Source organism: Alligator mississippiensis, chromosome 9 (genome assembly GCF_030867095.1).
Source record: "Alligator mississippiensis isolate rAllMis1 chromosome 9, rAllMis1, whole genome shotgun sequence".
NCBI lineage: Eukaryota > Metazoa > Chordata > Crocodylia > Alligatoridae > Alligator > Alligator mississippiensis.
Genome location: NC_081832.1, coordinates 37,117,982 through 37,138,595, shown reverse-complemented (window position 1 = coordinate 37,138,595; position 20,614 = coordinate 37,117,982). Strand labels below are relative to the sequence as shown.

General features: G+C 43.1%; 1 protein-coding gene across 2 annotated transcripts in view; it reads right to left on the bottom strand.

The window, feature by feature from the left end:
* Positions 1 to 7,931: 7,931 nt before the first annotated feature.
* Positions 7,932 to 20,614, bottom strand: part of RBM39 (RNA binding motif protein 39) — a 49,424-nt gene continuing 36,741 nt past the window's right edge. For both annotated transcript variants that reach the window (XM_019485575.2, XM_006269145.4), the window contains 5 exons: positions 17,393 to 17,425; positions 15,692 to 15,767; positions 12,932 to 13,037; positions 9,043 to 9,121; positions 7,932 to 8,942 (listed from right to left, as the gene is read on the bottom strand). In XM_019485575.2, coding sequence (XP_019341120.1) covers positions 8,842 to 8,942; positions 9,043 to 9,121; positions 12,932 to 13,037; positions 15,692 to 15,767; positions 17,393 to 17,425 — 395 coding nt within the window. In that variant the 3' untranslated portion in view covers positions 7,932 to 8,841. The remainder of the gene's footprint in view (positions 8,943 to 9,042; positions 9,122 to 12,931; positions 13,038 to 15,691; positions 15,768 to 17,392; positions 17,426 to 20,614) is intronic.

The following is a 20,614-nucleotide window of genomic DNA, read 5'->3' as shown; positions in this document are numbered from 1 at the left end:
ATCTTCTGCTTCAGGGGAAGATTCACCCCTGCCAGATTGGATCAGTAGGAACCTGGGCACAGTCTGGAGCCCACGTACCTGCTCTGGACTCGCCCACCTAGGCACACCAGCAGCACAGGGCAGAAGCTGTTGCTCAGTGTCGGGGGGGGGGGGGGGGGGAAGAGTAGCTCCTCCCCCTTGCCACTGCTGGGTTGTTCTTGTTGCAGTTGCCTGAAGCCTGTGTCGTGCCAGGCTGTCTTGTGTCTGCTCTGCACTGCCACTGCTGCTGTGCTGGGCAGCCTAAAGGCAGCGGTGATGGTGACAGAGATGCAGGGCAGTCTGATGTGATGTGTACTCAAGGTGGTTTCAGCAAAAACTGTCTGGTGGTGGTGAAGGGGAAGGGCCAGTTTCCCCCCCATGCTGAACAACAGCTTCTATCCCATGCTGCTGCTTCTGAACTTGGGTGGGTGAGTCCGGAGCAGGGCACAAGGGTTGGGGCTGTGCAGCAGAGATCCCCACTGGTACAGCAGGGCTGGAGCTAGTGGCAGCTGGAAGGAGCTGTCAGCACCTGGGCTGTCTAGAAAGGCAGTCCTCTGCAGAGCCGCCCCAGCCCCGCTGCATGCCTGAGCCAGGCAGGACTGAGGGACCCACTGCGGGCCATATTTTGCCTACCCCTGGTTTAGATGGTCTGTGATACTATACTACTACTCTTAAAAACTCAATTGTTATAACAAAAAGACTCAGGCTTTGGTTCTTTGTAGCAAAAGTTCAGTCAAGTTTTGTTGTATACACATAAGCCCAGACTCTAGAATCCATGACGACTGGGGATCCTGGTTTTCTCCAATAAAAAAATCCCCAATTTTTGCATTCAAATGTGGATTTTGGGTTACTTTTTTTAAACCACAAATCTACATTTTAACCCAAAAATTGGTTTTTTTTTAAATCAGAGAAAGCCAGGATCCCTGAATCACTCAGTACACAATGCTAGTTGGGTTATTTACATACAGGGGAACTTAAAACGTAGCCCTTACCTCTGTACAAACTACTCTGGGTTCCCAGATCCTTTTAATACCCTAATCTGAACAACTGTTGCATCCTACATCTCACCAATTACTAAAACATCTTTAGGTGACATCATCCACATCCAGTTCTCACCAGAGTGCAACCTTCCTACCAGGTAGGAAAACCAGTTTACCAGGTCATTCTGATCCTGTGTTGGTATCTTACGCTAGTCTTATCTATTGTTTTCCATCCATTGGCCTTCAGAGACATCTATGAAACAGCACTTCCCCTTAAGCTGTATGTGATATGCTTAGTTCTGATATCAGCCCTACTTTGACTCATGCAGTTACTAGGGCCTCTGTATGATTTGTATATACACTGATCACCAGTTGTATTAATCCATTACTCCAGTAAGGCTGACATGAAGACCTATTGATTCTCTTGCCTAAAGTCCTCAGAAATATGCTGATGATTCCAAATCTTCTTAGAAGAGAGGGAAGGTTCTTGATTTAGATTGCATTCTTGCCATCTGACTGATCTGGATTAAATATTTTTGCTAAAACAGGCTGAAGCAGGTCTCATACATTGCAGAAAAGGCTCAACCAGACACACTTACTAAGGGCAAAGTGGACATGTTTTTCCATTTAGATTTTGGCAAGGAATCCAATCTTACTTTCAGCTCTAAGATCTTTCTGCACATTAGAAAGCCAGTTCTGCCATGCCATCTGAACCCACTACTAGCAGGGATAATGAAACCACCATTCAAAGAGATTAAGAACAAATTGATAAATTAGGGTTTGTACGCGACACAGGGGTTTAATTCTCCCTAAATTGAAGTGTTTTTTTTAAAACACCGCTTCAAATTTAAGGCCAAGTAAACCCCCATGTTGTGTACACCTGTGTCAGAGCCAGATCTGTACCTGCCTCTCCAGTGGTGGGGAGGGGGGAGAGAGCTGCTGGCAGGCAGAGCAGTCCCTGAGCTGCAGGGGGGAGGGGGGGGGAGTCTGGTCTCCACCCCACCCATCTGCCCCCATGATAGCAGCAGCTCCCCTCCCAGATGACACCCGCCTGTAGGCACCTGGCTTGGGCAGTCCCAGGGGGCACTGCAGCCATGGAGGGAAGACTGGGCCCCCACATAGCTCAGACAGGCTCCAGAGGAAAAAAAAAAAAAAAAAAAAAAAAAAATCAGGCTTGCTGGGTCCCCCCCCCCCCCGTCCCCTTTTCTGTGGAGCCTGTTTTCCTGGGCTGCTGCCAGGCTGCCCACATGGTCTACCTGCACTCCCCTGAGCCACACAGAGCCTTCCCTCCACAGCTGTAGGGTAGGAAACAAATTACTCAGAGGTGTTTTACTTGGCTGCATCCCAAAGTCATTTAAGGCACATGTGCTACAGCAGCTGGAATTAATGTGCAAAACACTGCCAAATGTGCAAACAGCAATGCCATTAAAGCAGTGCAAAAGGCATTTAACCCTCTTTAAACCTGCTTAAAAGTGTTGTCTATGAAAGCCCCTAAATACTAATGAGTTGCCAGGATCTATGGCATTCACCTGAGAATTCTGAAGGAACTCAAAGGTGAGGTTGCAGAATTGTTGGCAATACTTATCATTACAAATGACCTGTACCAGAAAATTAGCAGGTTGTCAACCTAACACCTAACTTTAAAAAAAGGCTTCAAGGATTATGCTGGGAACTACAGACCAGTGAATCTCACTTCCATTCCTGACAAGTTGGTAGCTTCAATGTTTCTTTTCTAAAGGGGAATCTGACTCAGTCTGCTCAAGTTCTTTGAGTGTTAACAAGCATAACAACAAGCATCCAGGTCACAGAAATATAGTTGGATTTTCAGAAAGCTTGACAAGGTCCCGCACTAAAGACTTAAAAAAAAAAAAATGAGTTCCCACAGGATTGGAGGGAAGGTTCTTTCATGAATTAAAAGATAAAAAGATAGGAAGCAAAGGGTAGGGCTAAACGGTGACTAATTCAGGGTGAAGGAAGGTCCCACTCAATGTTTTCACCAGTGACCTGAAAATGGGGATGCACAACAAAATCTCCAAAGTTTGTAAATGATAGTAAATTATTCTCAGTAGCCAGATCCTGAGCTGGTGGAAAGGAGCTGCAGAAACATCTTGCCAAGCTAGAGTGAGTGGGGAAAAAAAAATTAGATTAACTTAAATAATCAACAAAATGCAAGGTAATCCATATGGGGAACAATAAAAAAAACTTAGCTATACAATGCTGGGTTCTGAGCTAGCTGTTACAACCCAGGAAAAAGACCGAGTCACTTCATTTTCCTGCTCCACCATTGAGGACTTAAAGTCTTGGACTGCTATTAGTCTGGAAACCTCACTCTTGACCTTGCCACCATGACACCACCATGAGCACAAGAGTCCAGGCAGTATGTTCTACCAAGGGCCAAGAGCAATAAGCATCTGCCATGTCAAGGCATTTATCTCTAAACCAATGATTTTGGATACCAGAGAGGGTAATAGGGGATAGATCCAGATATACCCAGTTCAATACTCTCCCTATAAAGCACACTCAGCTAGACAAACCACTGGTCTGACCAAATATAGCACTTCTTATGTTCTTGTTTAACTGCTTTAAAAAGAAAAAAAGAAACATAAAAATGGAGCTCTTTCACATTTCTTTGATTATGGAGAAGTGAATTATAGTGCATATCTACTAGATATAAAGAAAAAAAATAAAGGCTATAAGCAAAACTTGCTACTACATTATCCTTTTATACCAGGAGTTAGAAAGGTCCAAACCCTATTATCATCTAATGCCTGCAATTGAAATAAATTAATCATGTGGATCCCAACTAGCTGATACTCATTCATCATCATGGTATTAAAGCCCTTAATTTCCTTTAAAGGGAAATGGTGGTCTAGGGAAAAAAATTGTGTTACTGTATGTATAACATCCACACCTAACCTTTTTACTTCCTCTTAGATTCTATGCCACTTTATCAGATTTCATACAAGAAATCACAGCCTAGCTTTAGTTTATCTTTGGTACCTACAGTTAACATGGAATAGTTAGATCAGCAGGGACCCTGGTTTTGTTTAAAAATTGCAAATTCACCTATTAACCCCCCCCCCCCCCCCTTACAGGTTTTTCCATGATTAAAATAAAACACCACTGTATATATAGGTATCAGTTGAACACCATGTTTTATTGATATATTTACCATTATAAAGCAGCTTGGGAGCCTAAATACCTATACATTTTGGTGTTTGACTTTGGGTTGGTTTTTTTTAATCGTGTAAAATCAGAGCTCCCCCTGCCTTCACTCACCAGGATGGGTCCAGCTGTGGTTGTCCTCCACTGCTTTGTGGTGCTAAGTAGCCCTGATATACTGGTGCCCTGCCCATGCCATTGCACCTCACTTCCCCCCCCCCCAGCCTTGCTAGAAGGGGCCCCAGCTGCCAGGACTATGGGGCCAGGAACCTGGGTCCACAGCAGCACCCAAGCCCTGGCTGCCACCTGTGGGAGGCTGTAGCTGCTACACCGGCAGAGCAGAGTGTGAAGCCCAGCTCCTTCTCCCACATGGGTGGTACAGCTGGAGTGGAGGGATGGGGTCGGTTGCAAGCCACCCACTGTGGGCTCAGGCGCGGGGACAGGACAGCTCCCCGCTGCTGCATGCACTCCTGGGCTAGGGCATGGGAGGCATGTGCCCCCCAGATTTGTGTACAGGGCAGGTGTGGGCTGCAGGCTTTAGGCTTCCTGCTCTGCTGCCCTCCCCCAGGGTCTCCACAGCCCAGGAAGCAGGACCCAGCATGGCAGGGCAGAGCAGGGCTGGGCGCTGCAAGCCATGCACAGCCATGGTGAGGTGCCCTCAGCACCACCATCCCTACTGGGCTCCCAGTGGTGGTGGCATTGAACTTTCCCACTCCAACCTGCCTGGCCATGCCAGGTAGGCTTGCTGGGCCACAGGTCCTGGGGGAGGACAGCAGGGCAGGGAGTCCAAGCCCGCAGCCCACCCAACCCCACACACAAGTCTGAGGGCATGTGCCTCCCATACCCCTGTGGGAGTGCACACAGCGACCAGGAGCCCGCCCCCCTGCTCCTACCCCTCAGATGAGCTGCCCATGGCTCTGTCCTGCACCCTGCCCAGGGTCCTGTGGTGGCTGTACATCCCGGCCTCTGGGTCCCAAGCCCCACACACTGCTAGACTAATATCATGTCCATTTGGTATCAGCCTCTTGTCAGCTCAGATCAATAGTCTATGCTTACCTGGCAAGGGAAACACCTGACCATGGAGGTGGTCTTCCAAGTAGCACCTGTGGAAGACCATGCTCTTGGCACAGGGATAGTACCTGCCAAGGTAATGTACAGTAAACCTCCCACTTAGCTGCTGGAGTGGGGAGGTCTTGGCTTTAAGCTCACTTCATGGAAATGGAAGACTCCTTCCTGGTTTGTCCCTGGGGCCTTACAGCTGGGGGCAAGCAAAACTTGGGGGGGGAAACCAAACCCCAAGCCTTTGGGCTTGGGCCTGCAAGTAGCATACTCCACCAAAAGTTTTGGAAACATTTCTAGCCCTGGATAGGGGTGGAAGATGTTTGCCAGTAGTAGGGCCACATATGGTTCTGGATTGACTCTTGGAATTGGAAGCTGTTTTGGCTAATTTGGCTTGGAATACAGAAAATTAAAAACAAAAAAACCCCCTAACCCCTCACTATAGAGGCCTCAGTTCCAGCCCCCACCACTGCCAGACTTACCTGTGGGTAGCTGTTCTCCAGGCTGCCGGGCGGCCATATGCAGCCTGGCATATGGAATGCCCAGTTGATCACTCAGCCCTGACCAGCTGCCTTCCTGCTCCTGCCAACCTGCAAGGGAAAACTCACAATTTCCCAGCTTTTTCTCCATAAAATAAGAAAATTTGTATTTTACAATGGCAAATGGCAACCCTGATCCCTGGTTAAGTCAGTACTGTGTTTGTTGACTTGAGTCAAAATAGAACTCCTCCCTTTTCCTTCCTTTCTTCCTCCCATCCCATCTGTTCTGTTATTATTCACCCAGTTACCAGTTAAAAAAAAGTAAAAAAAAGTTTAATTGGTACAAACGTATATTAACTTTTGATAAGCCCGAAAATAATGTTTGCTTAATTCCCAATCAACTCAAGAAATACTGAATTAAGCCCATCTTAAAAGTTGGGTCCATTTAACTTATTTTTAAACATGCAAAAAAAAGCTAACTGGCATCTTAAGGTAGAAGTCAGGAGCTTCTGCTGCACAATGCAAATCTCCCCATGCATAAACCTATTACACGCAGTAAAGTAGAATTTAATTTTTTAAATGCAATAAAAATCCAGCAAAATTAAATGCAATTATAAGTACAGCATAACTACTGCTTTTGCAGAATTGAAATGCTACCCCATAGCAGTGCTGTGGTGTACTGCAATGCTAAATGATTAACCTGAGACCAGACAGAGGACCTCTCCCCAACCCAGACTAAACAAAAAAAACCCAACAACATTCTGTAAGAATACTGGTGCTTCCTACTCTCCTCCTGTGTAAGAGGCACATATGATGAGCAGGGATCTTGGTTTTCCGATAAAAAGTCCCCTATTTTCAGGTTTAAAAAGTGACCCAAAATCCATATTTTTCGTGATTAAAATGAAACGCCACTAATACATATACACACACACACACATGTGTGTGCGCATATACATGCATATGTCATTTCATTTTGTTCAAAGAAAAATGTGAACTTTGGGTAACTTAACACAGAAACTGGGATTTTTTATTTTTTTTTTAAAACAGAAAATCAGGATCCCCAATAATGAGGCAGATTCAACTATACCCATTTATATTTATATTACACTTTCCAATGTACTTGGCACTTTGCAGAAGAAATCTGCTGTTAAAAGGATAATCTACACCGGGGTGGGCAAAATACGGCCATTCTATCCAGCCCACAGGGCCCCTAAAAAATTTCGAAAATTAACATTTATCTGCCCTGGGCTGCCTGTCACGCAGCCCTGAATGGCTTGCCAAAACTCAGTAAGCGGCACTCTGCCCAAAATAATTGCCTGCCCCTGATCTACACCTTGGCAGACTTTGGATAAGAACGAAAGATGACGGGAAGATCTTCACAACACACACTAACAATGCACCCACCAAATTTTGGTATTTTCCTGCATACAACATGTGCATTTTCTCCTAAATCAGATTCCCCATCCCCTCCCCACCCCAGACTTTTGGGGTGTATGGATTAAGCAGGGAAGATGATTTTCTGCTTTGGATAGAAGCACCCCACTTTGATTCCTGCTTCACACTGCAGCAGCTGTGGTGTTACTTTGCTGACTGAGTTTATTGACTTAACACCTGTAGAGTGAAAATCTGTTAACTAACCGTCTCTCCTTTTTAATGGTCTTGATGTTCCATTAATCAAGCTAACCTTTACTAGGGCAATTTTGCTGCATGCTAGGTGTTCCTGGTTTCTCTCTTCCTATTTCATGTACCCGGACATGTTTCAGATATCACAGATCCACTCATGGAGAACAGTCTTCAATAGTCATAGAATCACAGAATTATTCAAAATGAGGGCTGGAAGGGACCTTAGGTCATCTATTTCAACCCCCTGCTCAAAGCAGGACCATCCCCAATGCCAAGGCTTTGTCTACTCGAGTTACAGCTTTAGTTAAGTATCAAAGGGCAGGCAAATCAGCTGAAGATTAGGCTCTGTCCCTGCTTTATAGCCAGAATTCTCAGGAAAAAAATTCTCTCTCTTCCTACTGCCTTTCAAACACAAGGTGAATATTATATTTTGTGCTGTATACAAAAAGAATACAGCATGTCCTACAGAAAATACTTTCAGATTGTACTCATTTCCTAGCATGCAAAAGGACAATGCAAACTTTACCCCAATTTTTTTTTTTTTTAAACAGTTGCTGGCAGCTCTAAATCTGATGCAGAGCTGGAAGAAAAAAAACAACTTTATCAGAAGGCCTTTTTAAGGGAATTTTATTTTTGAGCAGTTCTTACAAAGATTGTTGCAATATGAAAGTCATTTGTTTTGATAGAAATATTAAGCTGTCTTGTCAAACACACGGAAGTAACCCAAAATATATTTCAGAGCTCACAGAGCTTAAAAAGAGCAAAGATTATATGCAACCAGACAAAACATATTTCTGTATTTCCTACTTCTCTGAACATGTGCATACTATTTGCATGGAATTAAACTTATCTGGAAATTCAGAAATAGCTTTGTTTGGAACCTTAGACACACTGCACACAGTATTTACAAAGAAACTTACAGATACATTAATCAAAAGTTACCATCAAAAAACAAACCCCTTGAATCCTACTCTTATCAATTATTCAGCATAAAAGCAAGCTGAGTGGCTGAACAAAATCAGCTTTCAGTAGCCTTCTGAGTTTTCAATTTATACAAAACACTAAACATGTCCCTTCATAAATTCTATCTCTGATATTAACCTTTAGCAGAACACCTACGTTTACTGAAATGTAAAATGTAACTGTTGCATTAAAATAAAGGCTTGTGAAACTTGAAAAAATGTCATTATTTCCTATCTGCCTTTTCCAGAAAAATGTGTTTCTATGAGCTACTTTTCATTTCCTACAGATCAACTCAGAAAATTTACAGTTACAAGGCAGAACATGAAGTCAACAGCTTTGTATACAGTGGAAATGCTAGTTAGGGAAAATGAACACACGGCATTCCTGCTTACTTCGTTTTATTATTTTTTTTAAAGGTAACGGGAAGCGTAGACAAAACGACACTAAACCCTTTCCTTTAGTTTTATCTAAATAAAAGATAACTGTATTTTTCTCCAAAAAGAAAAAAAGAAAAGAAAAGAAAAAAGCACTATGTACAAAACTGACTAAATCCATCTTCATCGTCGAACAGGAACCAGTAACTGGGTCGCAGTCATGGAATCAGGAAAAAGGCTGTGGTATGTTGGAAGAGGTACATATGCTGCTGTAATCATTTTACCTAAGCAAAAAAAAAAAATATGAACAGGTATTACAAACTTTTTTTTTTTTTTTTTAAATAATTACTGGAGAATTCAGTTTTTTAATAGGAGTTTACTCACCTGCAAACCACCTTCCATGTAATGCATTGACAGCTGCAATCGCTGCAGCAATTGAGGGGCATTTCACATATACGTTGCCCTAAAAAACACAAAAGCAAGGTTGTAATCTATTAACAGACAATTGTTTCTGCCAGCTGACTCCACATATATGTGGGGGTACCAGAATTAACACCAGGGTTATGCTTCATTTATTTGGGAACTGCTATTGCAGAACTAGTGCAAAGAGGTTCAATAACACATGCAATTTTTGGAGACAAGCATTACCTGATCAGAAAGTTAATTCTGTTTTCATACTAAATAATTCAGATGGATTTTACAAATCTGAGACCAAGACTGACTAATAATCAAAGCAGCAGGAAGAGACTTCTAAAGGCAAGAACTGGTATACTGTTCCAACAGTGGTTCAACTACTCTCAATTACCTTTCTGAGATTTTATGCACTTATTTTGTAAGTATACTTATTTCATTAATTCCATTAAATTCTACTGCCAACATTTAGGCAGAAAAGTCACATTTTCAATTACACAATACTAGAATCAGTGGGTGCTCAGTACCCCTGAAAAATTAGCCCACCAAGACCACCATAAATACTTAGTACCCTTAGAAAGCAAGACTGCTGGTATGCATGTTCACAGGTGTGCTCAGATACCTAACCTTACACAGACAAAAACTGAGATGGATGGGAAGGAAGAGGAGATCATAGAAAGATTTTAGTAGAAGTTCCTATATCTACATACCTGCTGGAGTACCAACATTAATATCAGTAGGCAAATGCTATGTCTGGGAACAAGAAGAGTGTGGCAGAGGGGGCCACCCTCAGGTGCCAGAAGGAGGGCAGCCTAGGGACCCTGGCACAAGAAGGGAGCCATGCGAGCCAGCACCGCGCCAGCTTTTCAAGTGGCTATCAATCAAGCTGGGTGGTGGCTGGCTGATGACATCCGTTGCAACTGTTGCCATGGGAGATTAAAACCCCCCAGGAGAAGCTGGGTGCAGGGGGGAAGGTAGGAGGCGAGACGCCGAGCTCACCAGGGTGCTACCCGGCAGAGCAGAATCCCCACAATGCTGTCCCGCTGGGGATGAGCGAGGGCAGTAGTAGGGAGCTAGATGAGGCTTCTCAATTCCGAGCTCCATGGGAAAGGACTTGGGGTCACAGTCACCACCCCTAGGGCCCAGGCCGGGCATAGTCAACCCTGAGTCTATGGTGGCACCACAGACACAGGCCCAGCGCAGAGACACAGGCAGAACCAAGGTTTAGGACTGGAGGGCAGGCTGCAACCACAAGCCTGCACTTCAAGGAGAGGTAGAGGAGGCTGAGATCCAGCAGCAGGATACAAGAAGCTGGAGCCAGGAGTTGGCACAGCGACATGACAACCCCCACAGTTGGTGCATGGACAAGGTATAGGGGAGGCGGAGCCCTGGGATCAACTGCGACAAACTAGTGAGTATTACCATCTCCGGGCCAGGGGCAAAAACACCACTAAACCCCCCTCCTTTCAGTTACAGTTCCATCAAGTCATGGTAGGTGAGTTGTGGGCTAGCCCAGGGAGTGGGGAGATGCTCACAATGCCAACTGAGGGTGCCACAAAAAGCTATTGCTTAAAGAGGTTAGATGACCTCTTTGTGCAATGGTCACCAGAAAATGACATGCCAGTCTTATCTGCATTAAGACAGCCTTGAGTTTTACATTAAGTAAAATTACACATCTAGTTCAAATACAAGAATAGTGCCAGATTCTTCGACAAAAGAGCGTACGCCTTTACAAAAGCAAGTATTGTGCATTTCACTTGGATGTTTACTAGGTAAACACACAATTCACCTAACTGCATTACACCATGCTGGTCTCAATATTTTGCCTACTGCTTACACTGCAGTAAGCACTGGTTACCTATATAAACCACTTAAAACATAGGAATGATTTGGTACTACTACTTCCTGATATCCTTGTACTCTATTTAACTGCATAATTGGCAAACCTGATTAGGAACCACTTCAAGGCTTTTAAAAGCAGCTGACTTGGTCCTATCAATTTCAAGGCTGTTACTAGAGGCAAAAGGCCCTTAGAGCCAAACTATTCTTAGTGAGGCACAAAAATATTTACCCTCATTTTATCCGGACTGTAGTTAAGTAATTAGCAGGGATCCTGGTTTTCTGATAAAAAAAATACGACCCAATTTCTAGGTTAAAAAACTAACCTCAAATGCACATTTTCTGTGATCAAAATGAAACACCACTATACATATATCTATGTACTGGTGGTGTTTCATTTTAATCATGGAAAAATGTGGATTTTGGGTTATATTTTTTAGCCTGAAAATTGGGGGTTTGTTTTAATCAGGGAAAACCAGGATCGGTTATCAAGAAATCTTTTACAGAACCCATGATCATTTTTAATAGGTAAACAGTATTCTCATATACAAGAACTGAGTCAGAGGTAAGCAATTTAGGATCTTCTCCATCTGGCAGATGCCAAAGTCAATTCCCCAGTAATCTTGCTTAGAACTGTGAGATGAGAAGTCCTCTGAAGGAGATGCAATGAGAATTCCACCATGGTCACCTCAGCTGAATCAGTACAAAGACAGAGTTCTGAAGCTGACATAACCATGATAAAAGCAAAATGGTTTCATGCCATCTCTCAGCAGTAATTACTGTAGGTTCTAGTGATTTTCAAACAAGAACCAAAATTTGACAGATTAAATTTTGGCTTGTGTGGCTTTGGTTTATAACCTGAACTCCAAGGAGGTAGCATTCATTTTAGATGCTGCTCCCGATTTGGATTTTAATTCCTCATGAATAAGGGATCAAGAAGGGCCAGCCCCAACAAAAGGATAAGGATATAACGATGGGATTAGGTGTCAAAGAATCGCATGATCGATGCCATGACGGGAAATGATGCAGAGGAAATTGATTTAAGAACTACGTTAAAGATTTCTGGAATCTCCAATACTTCAGACTCATGCCTTTCAACATAAAATAAGAGCATACAGGATACCAGGAAGGAGTGGAACCATGTACTTCAGTCCTTTTAGTGAGCTAAAAAAGAAAGAGCTCTGAATGGTAACAGAGACTGCCCAGAGGCAAGGCAGATGAGTCATAACACCACACTAAAAACAGGCAGTTTGGGGGAGGGGGTCGGGGAGGTGAACAGAAAGGGGACACAGGAGCAGTAAGATCAGGATCAGGTATGGTACCTGGTAAGCAAACTGACTGGAGTCTGTTGGCACCAGGGGTGTTTCTCTGTGCTTTAGCACTAAGGATTATATCTATATATAGATACATGCTTCAGTATCCAGGAATTGTCACTGATGTGACTACTAGTTTTTGCTGCTGGCAATAATTACAACAACCGGGAAGCTTGTTGTCCTAGCTTTCTCATGGCGAGGGTTGGATATATCAAGCCTGGGGTTGGGGTTTTATTTTCTCTTTCAATATGGAGATGCTCTTCTGAGGTACAAGGAATCTGGAAATGTTTCTAACCCAGACTCAGCATCTCCTCAGCACTAAACTCCATTTTTATCTTGGAGCCAGAAAATGAAGCACCTGAACTGGCTCAAACTCTAGATCCATTGTGAAAGATTTCAGTGGATTCACCAGGATGGAATGGGATCCAAATCCACAATCTTTTTGGAGTTAAACTTTACTTTTTCCTTTGAATTGAAGAGGCATTTTCACAATATTTTAATGCAACCTTTTAGCAAATGTGTGAGTCTGCAGTTATAGGATGTTTTCAACAAACCTGAAATTATTTTAATAAAACTGCAGAAGTGACTATTCCTCTTTTTTCTGAATTTTTTAATACTTTTTTCATTTCAAAACATTTTTCTGTCCAGCAGCATGCTTACAAATCAAGTGTGCTAAAATTAGTTTGATAGCTCAATGGGAATAGACATACCTGTGCTGAATTTTTGTCTACATAGATGTGAATAACTCCTCCATGTTTATTACATTCTTCAATCACATCATCCTTAATTTCTGTATCCCAGCCATCCTCCTCTTCACTGCAAAGAAAAAATTGGACAGAACTTCATATACTTGATGTTGAGCCAGTAAAGAACTACATGCATAGCTAAATTTTCACATTTTAAAACCACGAACTAAAGTGTAACAATAAAAATGGAAGCAAGCAATAGATCACCAGGATCCAGGTTTTCAGTTTCCTGTGGGGAAAACATGAATTTCCCCCTTGAGGAGGGATAAAAATGCGTATTTCCCCTTTTGCAAACAGCTCTCTGCAGAATTCCAGCCTCCAACAAGGAGCTATTTGCAAAAAGGGCACAAAATGCTAAGCACTGTCTGGAGGAGGTAGGGCCCAAGAATTTGAGACCAGTCAGGGCTAGTTCAGACTCGCTTTGTCTCCTGAAGCCTTTGGGTAAGTAGGGCCTGGGGAGCTGGGACCCCCTCCAGCAGAGCTGGGGGAAGCAGGGGACTGTGAATGGAGGAGCCAGTGATTTCTTGGTCCCTGTGCAGCCCCTGGGCCCAATTCTGCAGGTTTTGAGGCCTGCTGACTGGCTCTGCAGGGAAGTAAAAGGAAGCCTGGCAACAGGCAAGGCAACTGGGAGGAAGGAAGGGAGAGGAGGAAGTGGAATGCAGGAAGGGCCACCTGTGGGGGCCAGGCAAGGTCTGCCCCTGCCACTTTTTAGCCCATGCCAAGCAGGGACTGCTACCACCCACCCACTGCCCCCATGCGAGTCCCTGGCCTGCTGCAGTCCCCACCCAGCCCCGCTACCCCTGTCCTCTGCTCCTAGGTGCTCACAGCCCAGATTGGTTCCCGATAGCTGCAGCAGGTGTGTCAAAGCACTTTGGCTCAGCAGTCCATGAACCAGGCTGGGCTAGTACGGCAGAGCAGCTCTGGGATCTGCAGTGGGGACAGACAACAGCAGCCCTGGCAGCCTGCAGGGGCCAGCCAGAACTGCAATGAGTCCAGAGCTGTGAGCAGTGGCTCTACTCCACCAGGAAGTGCTATATTGTACCCACTGCTGCCATCTGAAACCATTTTGGCAGTGGGTGCCTGGGAGCAGCAGGGCAGAGGTAGCTGGGGTGAGGACTTTGGTGGGCCAGAGACTCACATGGGAGCAGCAGGTGGGTGACAGTGGTCCCTGCTCAGCAGGGACTAAAAGGCAGTTGGGGACAGACCCCACCTGGCCTCATGGATGGCCCCTGCTGTACCCGCATACCACCCCACCCCACCCCACTTCCCCTCCCTCCCACCTGTCCTGCCTGATGCCAGGCTTCCCTTAGAGAGACAGCAGAGCGTGGGTCACAGGCACTGGCATGGGCAGGGACAGGGCACCAGCATGTAAGGGCTGTTCAGTACCACAAAGCAGCATGGGGAATAGCTGCATTTGGACCCGTGTCCTAGTGCAGAGGGGGAGCTGTTCCCAGGAGGGAGTGAGTGTGAGGCAGGCAGAGGCTGTGGGTCAGGTGGGAGGAATACCAGCAGAGCTGGGTGGGACTATGGCTTGGAAGCAAGGACCACCAGCATATTAGGGCTGCTCAGCACCACAAAGCAGTGAGGCAGACAGTCGCAGCAGGTTCCACATCATGGTGAGTGAGGGGGGCAGGGGAAGCTCTGATTTCCCTAATAAAAAACCAAATCCAAATGCCAGAATACATAGATATTTAGAATTTGTGTTATTATAATGATCGAGGCACCAGTAGGCTTCCCAACTGTGTTAAAATTGCAAATATATCTGTGACAGGGGGCAAGCCCAGGGCCGGGTCTCACATCAGCCCACCCACATAAGTAGGGCAGTCTGCCCAGTCTTGCCTGCCATGACTTTGTTTCTTAACCTGGTGTAGATGGGCAGACCCCTGCATTTTAAGACCCCGATGCCTAGGGTTTTACACATGGCTCCAACCTCCCCTTACCGTGTCCCATGCCTTGCAGATGGTTTGCAAAACAAGTTCTTAACCTGTGACCTAAACTTGGCCTCACCATATCTGAGGATTTACCAGGGTCTTGGCTTCTGGCCCAACTGCAGCCTCAGGTGTCTGTATATTTATTTTGGCCCCTACTCTGTGTGGGACCACCATCCATTATTGCTTCTGCTCTGGGGCCACTCTCCTGCCTTCTCTCCAGGCCACGTTACTGCCCCCTCTGGGGTCTTATACTCCTGAGGGGCTCAGGTGTCTGAAGACATACCTGTCCCCAAATCTGGGTGACCCACCAGGATGTGGGGGCTGGGGTATTAAGGTGACCCTCCCTGCCTTTCACTGGCCTGGCATTTCTGGGGAGCCACAGGTAGCTCCACCAGGCCACACTTCCCCAGCAGGGTGCAGTTTTCAGTGATACCGAGGACCAGAAGCCTCCTGCCATCCCTGTAGCTCCTGCCCTTACCTTCCAAGATGATCCAAGCAACAGCTCAGCCAGGTAATGTTCCTCCAGCTGCCTAGATCTAAAAGGGCCACCTCATCAGGGCTGGCCCACACCTGCCAGCTGCCTGCTCCCAGCCTTAAAGTGGAAGGCACCCAAAAGTGCCCTGCCACAATATTAATAAAACATTGTGTTCAACTGACACAGACACAGTGGCATTTCACTTTAAGCGCAGAAAAATGTAGATTTTTTTTTAAATCAGAGAATTCGGGGGTTTTGTTTAACAATCCAAAATTCTGATTTTAAAACAGAAAACCAGGACCCCTGGTAATCACTTACGTTTGAGGGTTAAACATATTGGAGAGCTGGAAGCACTGTGTTGCAAGTGGTTGTACAGAAGCAGCTGCAGCCAGAACTAATTGAAGAAAAAAAAAAAAAGGGATAAAGCTATTCTATGATCCAAGTATTTTCTGCATAAAATTCAGTTTAGGTAAGGCTATTTCTATACGTACTTCCAGAGTATGATATTTAGATGGAACCCTATTGTTATTCAGATGTAGAGTCAAGAGCAGAGCTAAGTGCAGCTGCTTGCTTATCCACATCAGACAACCAAGTCTGTGTTGGAAAAGGAAACAGAACTCATAACATTCAACGTTCCACTTTTTAATAAAATTCACCACCCACAAAGTGAGACTGATTTGTTGTTTTTAAATTCTGTGTGGAGCCACTCTGGTTAACATTCTACACATGCTGAACCAAGTAACTAAAAAAAGTGAACTGTAACTAAAAAAAAAAAAAAAAAGACATCTTTTCTGAAAGATTATAACTGAATAAAACTAGGCTGCATCTATTCCAGAAGTAAACTGGCATGTTCTGACATAGATTTAAATAAATATCAGCTCTGAAATTGCTTAAGTGTAAACTCAATAATAACACAGATGTTTCTGCTATGTCATAATCACTGAACTATGAAATCTGCCAAAGTTTAAATAATAATCAAATGCCTTTTAAATGTGAATAACTTATTAAAAAATTAAAATAAAAATCCAGCCAATTATTTGACTGCTACATAAATCTTTCTCTGTAATTAACTGAAGTTTACTTTTCATAGGACATTAAGTTTATTTTGGAGTAAAGAGTTTACTATTCAGAAAGCTCATTCTCTTTGTAGGTCAGTGGAAACACTCAGAGGATGACTTGCCCAAAGTTACAGAAAAATTTCATGACTGATTTGGGAACAAAAATCTAGGAATCTTACTCTGGAATGTGCTGTTTACAAGTCCCCCCCTCTAAAATAGGGCCATCCAACTTTTGAGTGGTGGGTGGCCATACAACTTTGACTACCCCAACCCTAAGCATCCACACTTGCACAGGATCCCTGGGTCCTCACAGCTGCAGACTCCTTTGGCCCCATCAGCCCAACCCGCAGAAAGTTGAAGGGAGTTGAGTCTAGAACAGTGGTTTTCAACTTGTGGTCTGCAGACCCCGGGAGTTCTACAGCCTATGTCTAAGGGGTCCACAAAAGATTATTCAGACACTCTTGATCATAATAATCACACTTACAGTTTAAAAAGGGGCCCACACCTCTATTCAAAATTTCAAAGGGGCCCAACAAATGAAAAAAGATCACAAACCACTGGTCTAGACAGACTCCAGTGGCAGTAGAATGTTGGGGGAGTTGGGGAAGCACGCCTAGACTGGTAGCCCAAAAGCCACAGGTTGACCCTTTGGGGGCAGCACATGGACCACAGGCTTCCAGCTTTAGAGCACGGCTGTCTAATATGGAGGGAGAAATGTAAAAAAAAAAAAAAGTTTTCTGGTTTATATTAGAGCAACATTTATGGAAGTTCCAGGAAAAAATTCATGTACATGTGAAATTTCTGCCTTGGAAAGCTATTTTAAATAAGCAAGTTACAGAATGAATGGCTCCTACAGATATTAAAAATAGTAATTCCTCAGTGTAGGAATAGCTTTCCATCTATATAACATAACCCTGGTCTGAAAGAACCAATGAACGCTCACTTGACAACTACAGCTTACCTTCACTCTGCTGGGAAAGTCGTGTTTGTAAATCTAAAGAAGAGTGCATATAAAAAGTTAAAAGAGCATCAAGGACACCACACTAGTTCTTTAGCTACCTGCCCAAATCTCTAAAACTAGCTTGGATAGATTTCCTATACATACAATCTTCCCACTTCATCACACATTCTATAAAACTGTACATGTGCATTCTTTCAAGTAGAGAAAGAGTTTCAAAGCTTTCAATTTATCACATTGGGTGGCACTCAGAAAATGTAGAAGAGACCATCAAATTCCAATTCAACCGCACAAACTGTTTATCAGTCAGCATTGTTAGAATTAATTCTGTTGCTCAACCACCATCACTTTAATAGTAAAATGAGGACAGTAATTAATGTAAACAGAGTCGGCTTCTCCCCCTCCTCCCCCACGATCAAGATCCATTAATCCATACGAAATACAGGAAATTATTCAACTAGGGCAGACTTTTGTAACTGCAAATTTCCTGACCTCAGAGTTTGACCAAAAAGATTCAACAGGGTAAAAGAAGCTTAAAAAGACAATATATAGAATAAATGACTTGTAACAGTTTCTTTCTGAAGTCAGGAAGTGTTAAACCCTCAAGACACATAAGCCACTTTTCTAAACAGCTTACTCTAAGGTGCCTATGGATGTTCTCATCTAGTTGAATATAGCCCAGAAAGCGCATTAAGTCAAGGAAGCTTCTGGCAACAATGAAAACAGCCATGTCAGAGTTTATTATTCTCTCCCCAACAGGGAACTGAACAATTACTATTCTGAGTAAGAGTCTCAGAGGCTATGCCCTGGTTCGCAGCAATCCAATCATTTTAAAGGTTAGAACAAGTAAAAAGAGTCATCTTGAAAAAGGGGTACGAGTATCTCTGGCATCTGGACCAAATTTTTTTTGTTTCGTTTGTTTTTAAGGATGTTCTCACTTTGCTTTGAGCAGGGAACAATCTGCACTAAAGATAGGAAAAACTACTTTATGGTATGTTCTCTGTAAAGTCATATGAAGTCTATGAGGGTTAGGGCCACTCTACAAACAATTAGTAAGGCTAACACTCACATATACAAGCAACAGGTAGTTAATTATGTTGTCTGCCTTGATTTTGTTTGTTATTTTGATTTTTCCTACATTATTCCAATCCAACTGGGACAAAAAAAGGTAACCCCCTCCAATTCTGACATACAGAAGTCCCCTGTGATAAACCCACCTTAGCTCTAAACAGTTGAAGAACCTACAGAACATTTGGTGCAAAGGTCAGCTACCAGCTGACTAATCCCTTTGCACCACTTCTGATAGGTTCATATTTCTATGGGACAAAACAGGATCAAGTTATAGCAATGAGTTTCACAGGTGAATTTTGTGCTGTATAAAAACAAACAAGCTTTAAAACCTTGGTACTTTTTATATTAAGTTGTACAACTGCACTTAAGTACAACTGAGAACAGTTAGATACCGAATTAGATTTGTGTATTGTAGCATCATAGATTATAGGCATTTGTACTGAAAGGACAAGTAATACTAGTTCATGTGCATTTTGAAGAGAGACGAATGAATGAAGTTTGTTCTACATGGATCTTTAACATTTTCATTAATGGGAAATGCATAGCAAATCTTTAGTAAAAAAAGAATTCTCATGTTTCTAAAACAGTTACATTTCAATGCACTACTAACAATGGTTGTCACCATTATTCTGTATAATCCTTACCATATCCTGTATTAAGCCCCTGTGTTCTACTAGCCTCCTTAGACGTTATATTATTGTTTCACCGTAATGAAAGGGGCATGGGATGACAAGCCAGTAACTTCTAACACTTACAGTGCAGTGCCCCAAAGACTCCACTGATACTGGGAGCTTCACAAGATCAGGACCATTTAGAGGACAACAATGGATTGGAATACATTTTTATGTAAGTTAATTGACAACTGCCATATTGTTACACATATTTTGCTTGTTTTAATAAAGTTATTTTAATGGTGACAGATTAGGTAAGCAGAAATAAACTGAAATCGAGAGTTGAGAGCAGGACTAGGGGAAAAAGGGGACTTTCATCCTATCACCTGCTTAGCCAAGACCAGCTTTGCTTTCACATAAGGCAAGTCTTGGTGAGGCGAGATTTTAAATGGGATACAGAAGCAGTTGCACAAATGTTCCCCAGGCTTCCTCCTCCAAACCACCGTGTACAAAAAGTTGCATGGGAAAAAGGATAAAGTGCTGAATAAAGTAACTGACTGGTGAATAATAAAAGGGTAGCAATGCTGAGTAAAAGCAAGTGTCACTACTACAAACAACTAATCTACGAGATAAGGAAAGCCTATGTTATGAAGGATTTAAATTATTAAAGAGAAGCCTGTATATATGAGGTGGCAGGGTGGATAAAAGTCAATTAAAACCCCCCCACAAAACTGGATTTTTAAAAATGTAAAATCAGTAGGTTTTCTTTAATTGTGTTTGTTTTTAATTTTTTAAAGAGGCTTTTAAAAAAAACAACCTATGTAAAGATAGTTTTAGTTTAAAATATGTTAGAGCTCAAAGAGATCATCATGGAATAGGGATTATAACTTCTAATTATATACTACTTGAGACAATATATTCATATAAAACTTTTCTAAAAAGGTTACAAACAGGTCACAACAGGCCATGGACTATATTAGAGGCTCAATCTCACAAGGTTCTCTGAGGCACCTCTATAGATTAGTAAAGATTAAAGAAAACCACTATCTAATGGGACTCACTGCTCAATCTAGAAGAGCCCATTAAGCATCTCAAAGTTCCCCAGGAGAAAACCAGGAGCAATGGTCATAAATTCCTAGAAGGTTTCAGACTGGATAAGGAAAAACATCTTCATGGTTCTGATGAGGTCTTTTTCCTGCCCTAAACTTCTGTGAATCTCTGTGATGCTTAGTTTCAGTTCTGAAATTAGATGAGTCTCTCCAGAGATAACATCCGTGTTAACAGCAGTATATGGAGATGAGAAAAAACAGACTTGATTACCAGGGATCCTGATTTTCTCTGATAAAAAGGCCAGTTTTTTATACACAGAAAATTTATTTATTTTTTTAAGTCAGAGAAAACCAGGAACCCTAGTAATTAAATCTGTTGTTTCTCATCTCCATATAATCCCTATTCCATGACAAGATAGACAGATGGACAGATATGACAGTGTATTAGTTTAAGATATACATCTTAAACTAAATCTTAGTTTATACTAATCTAT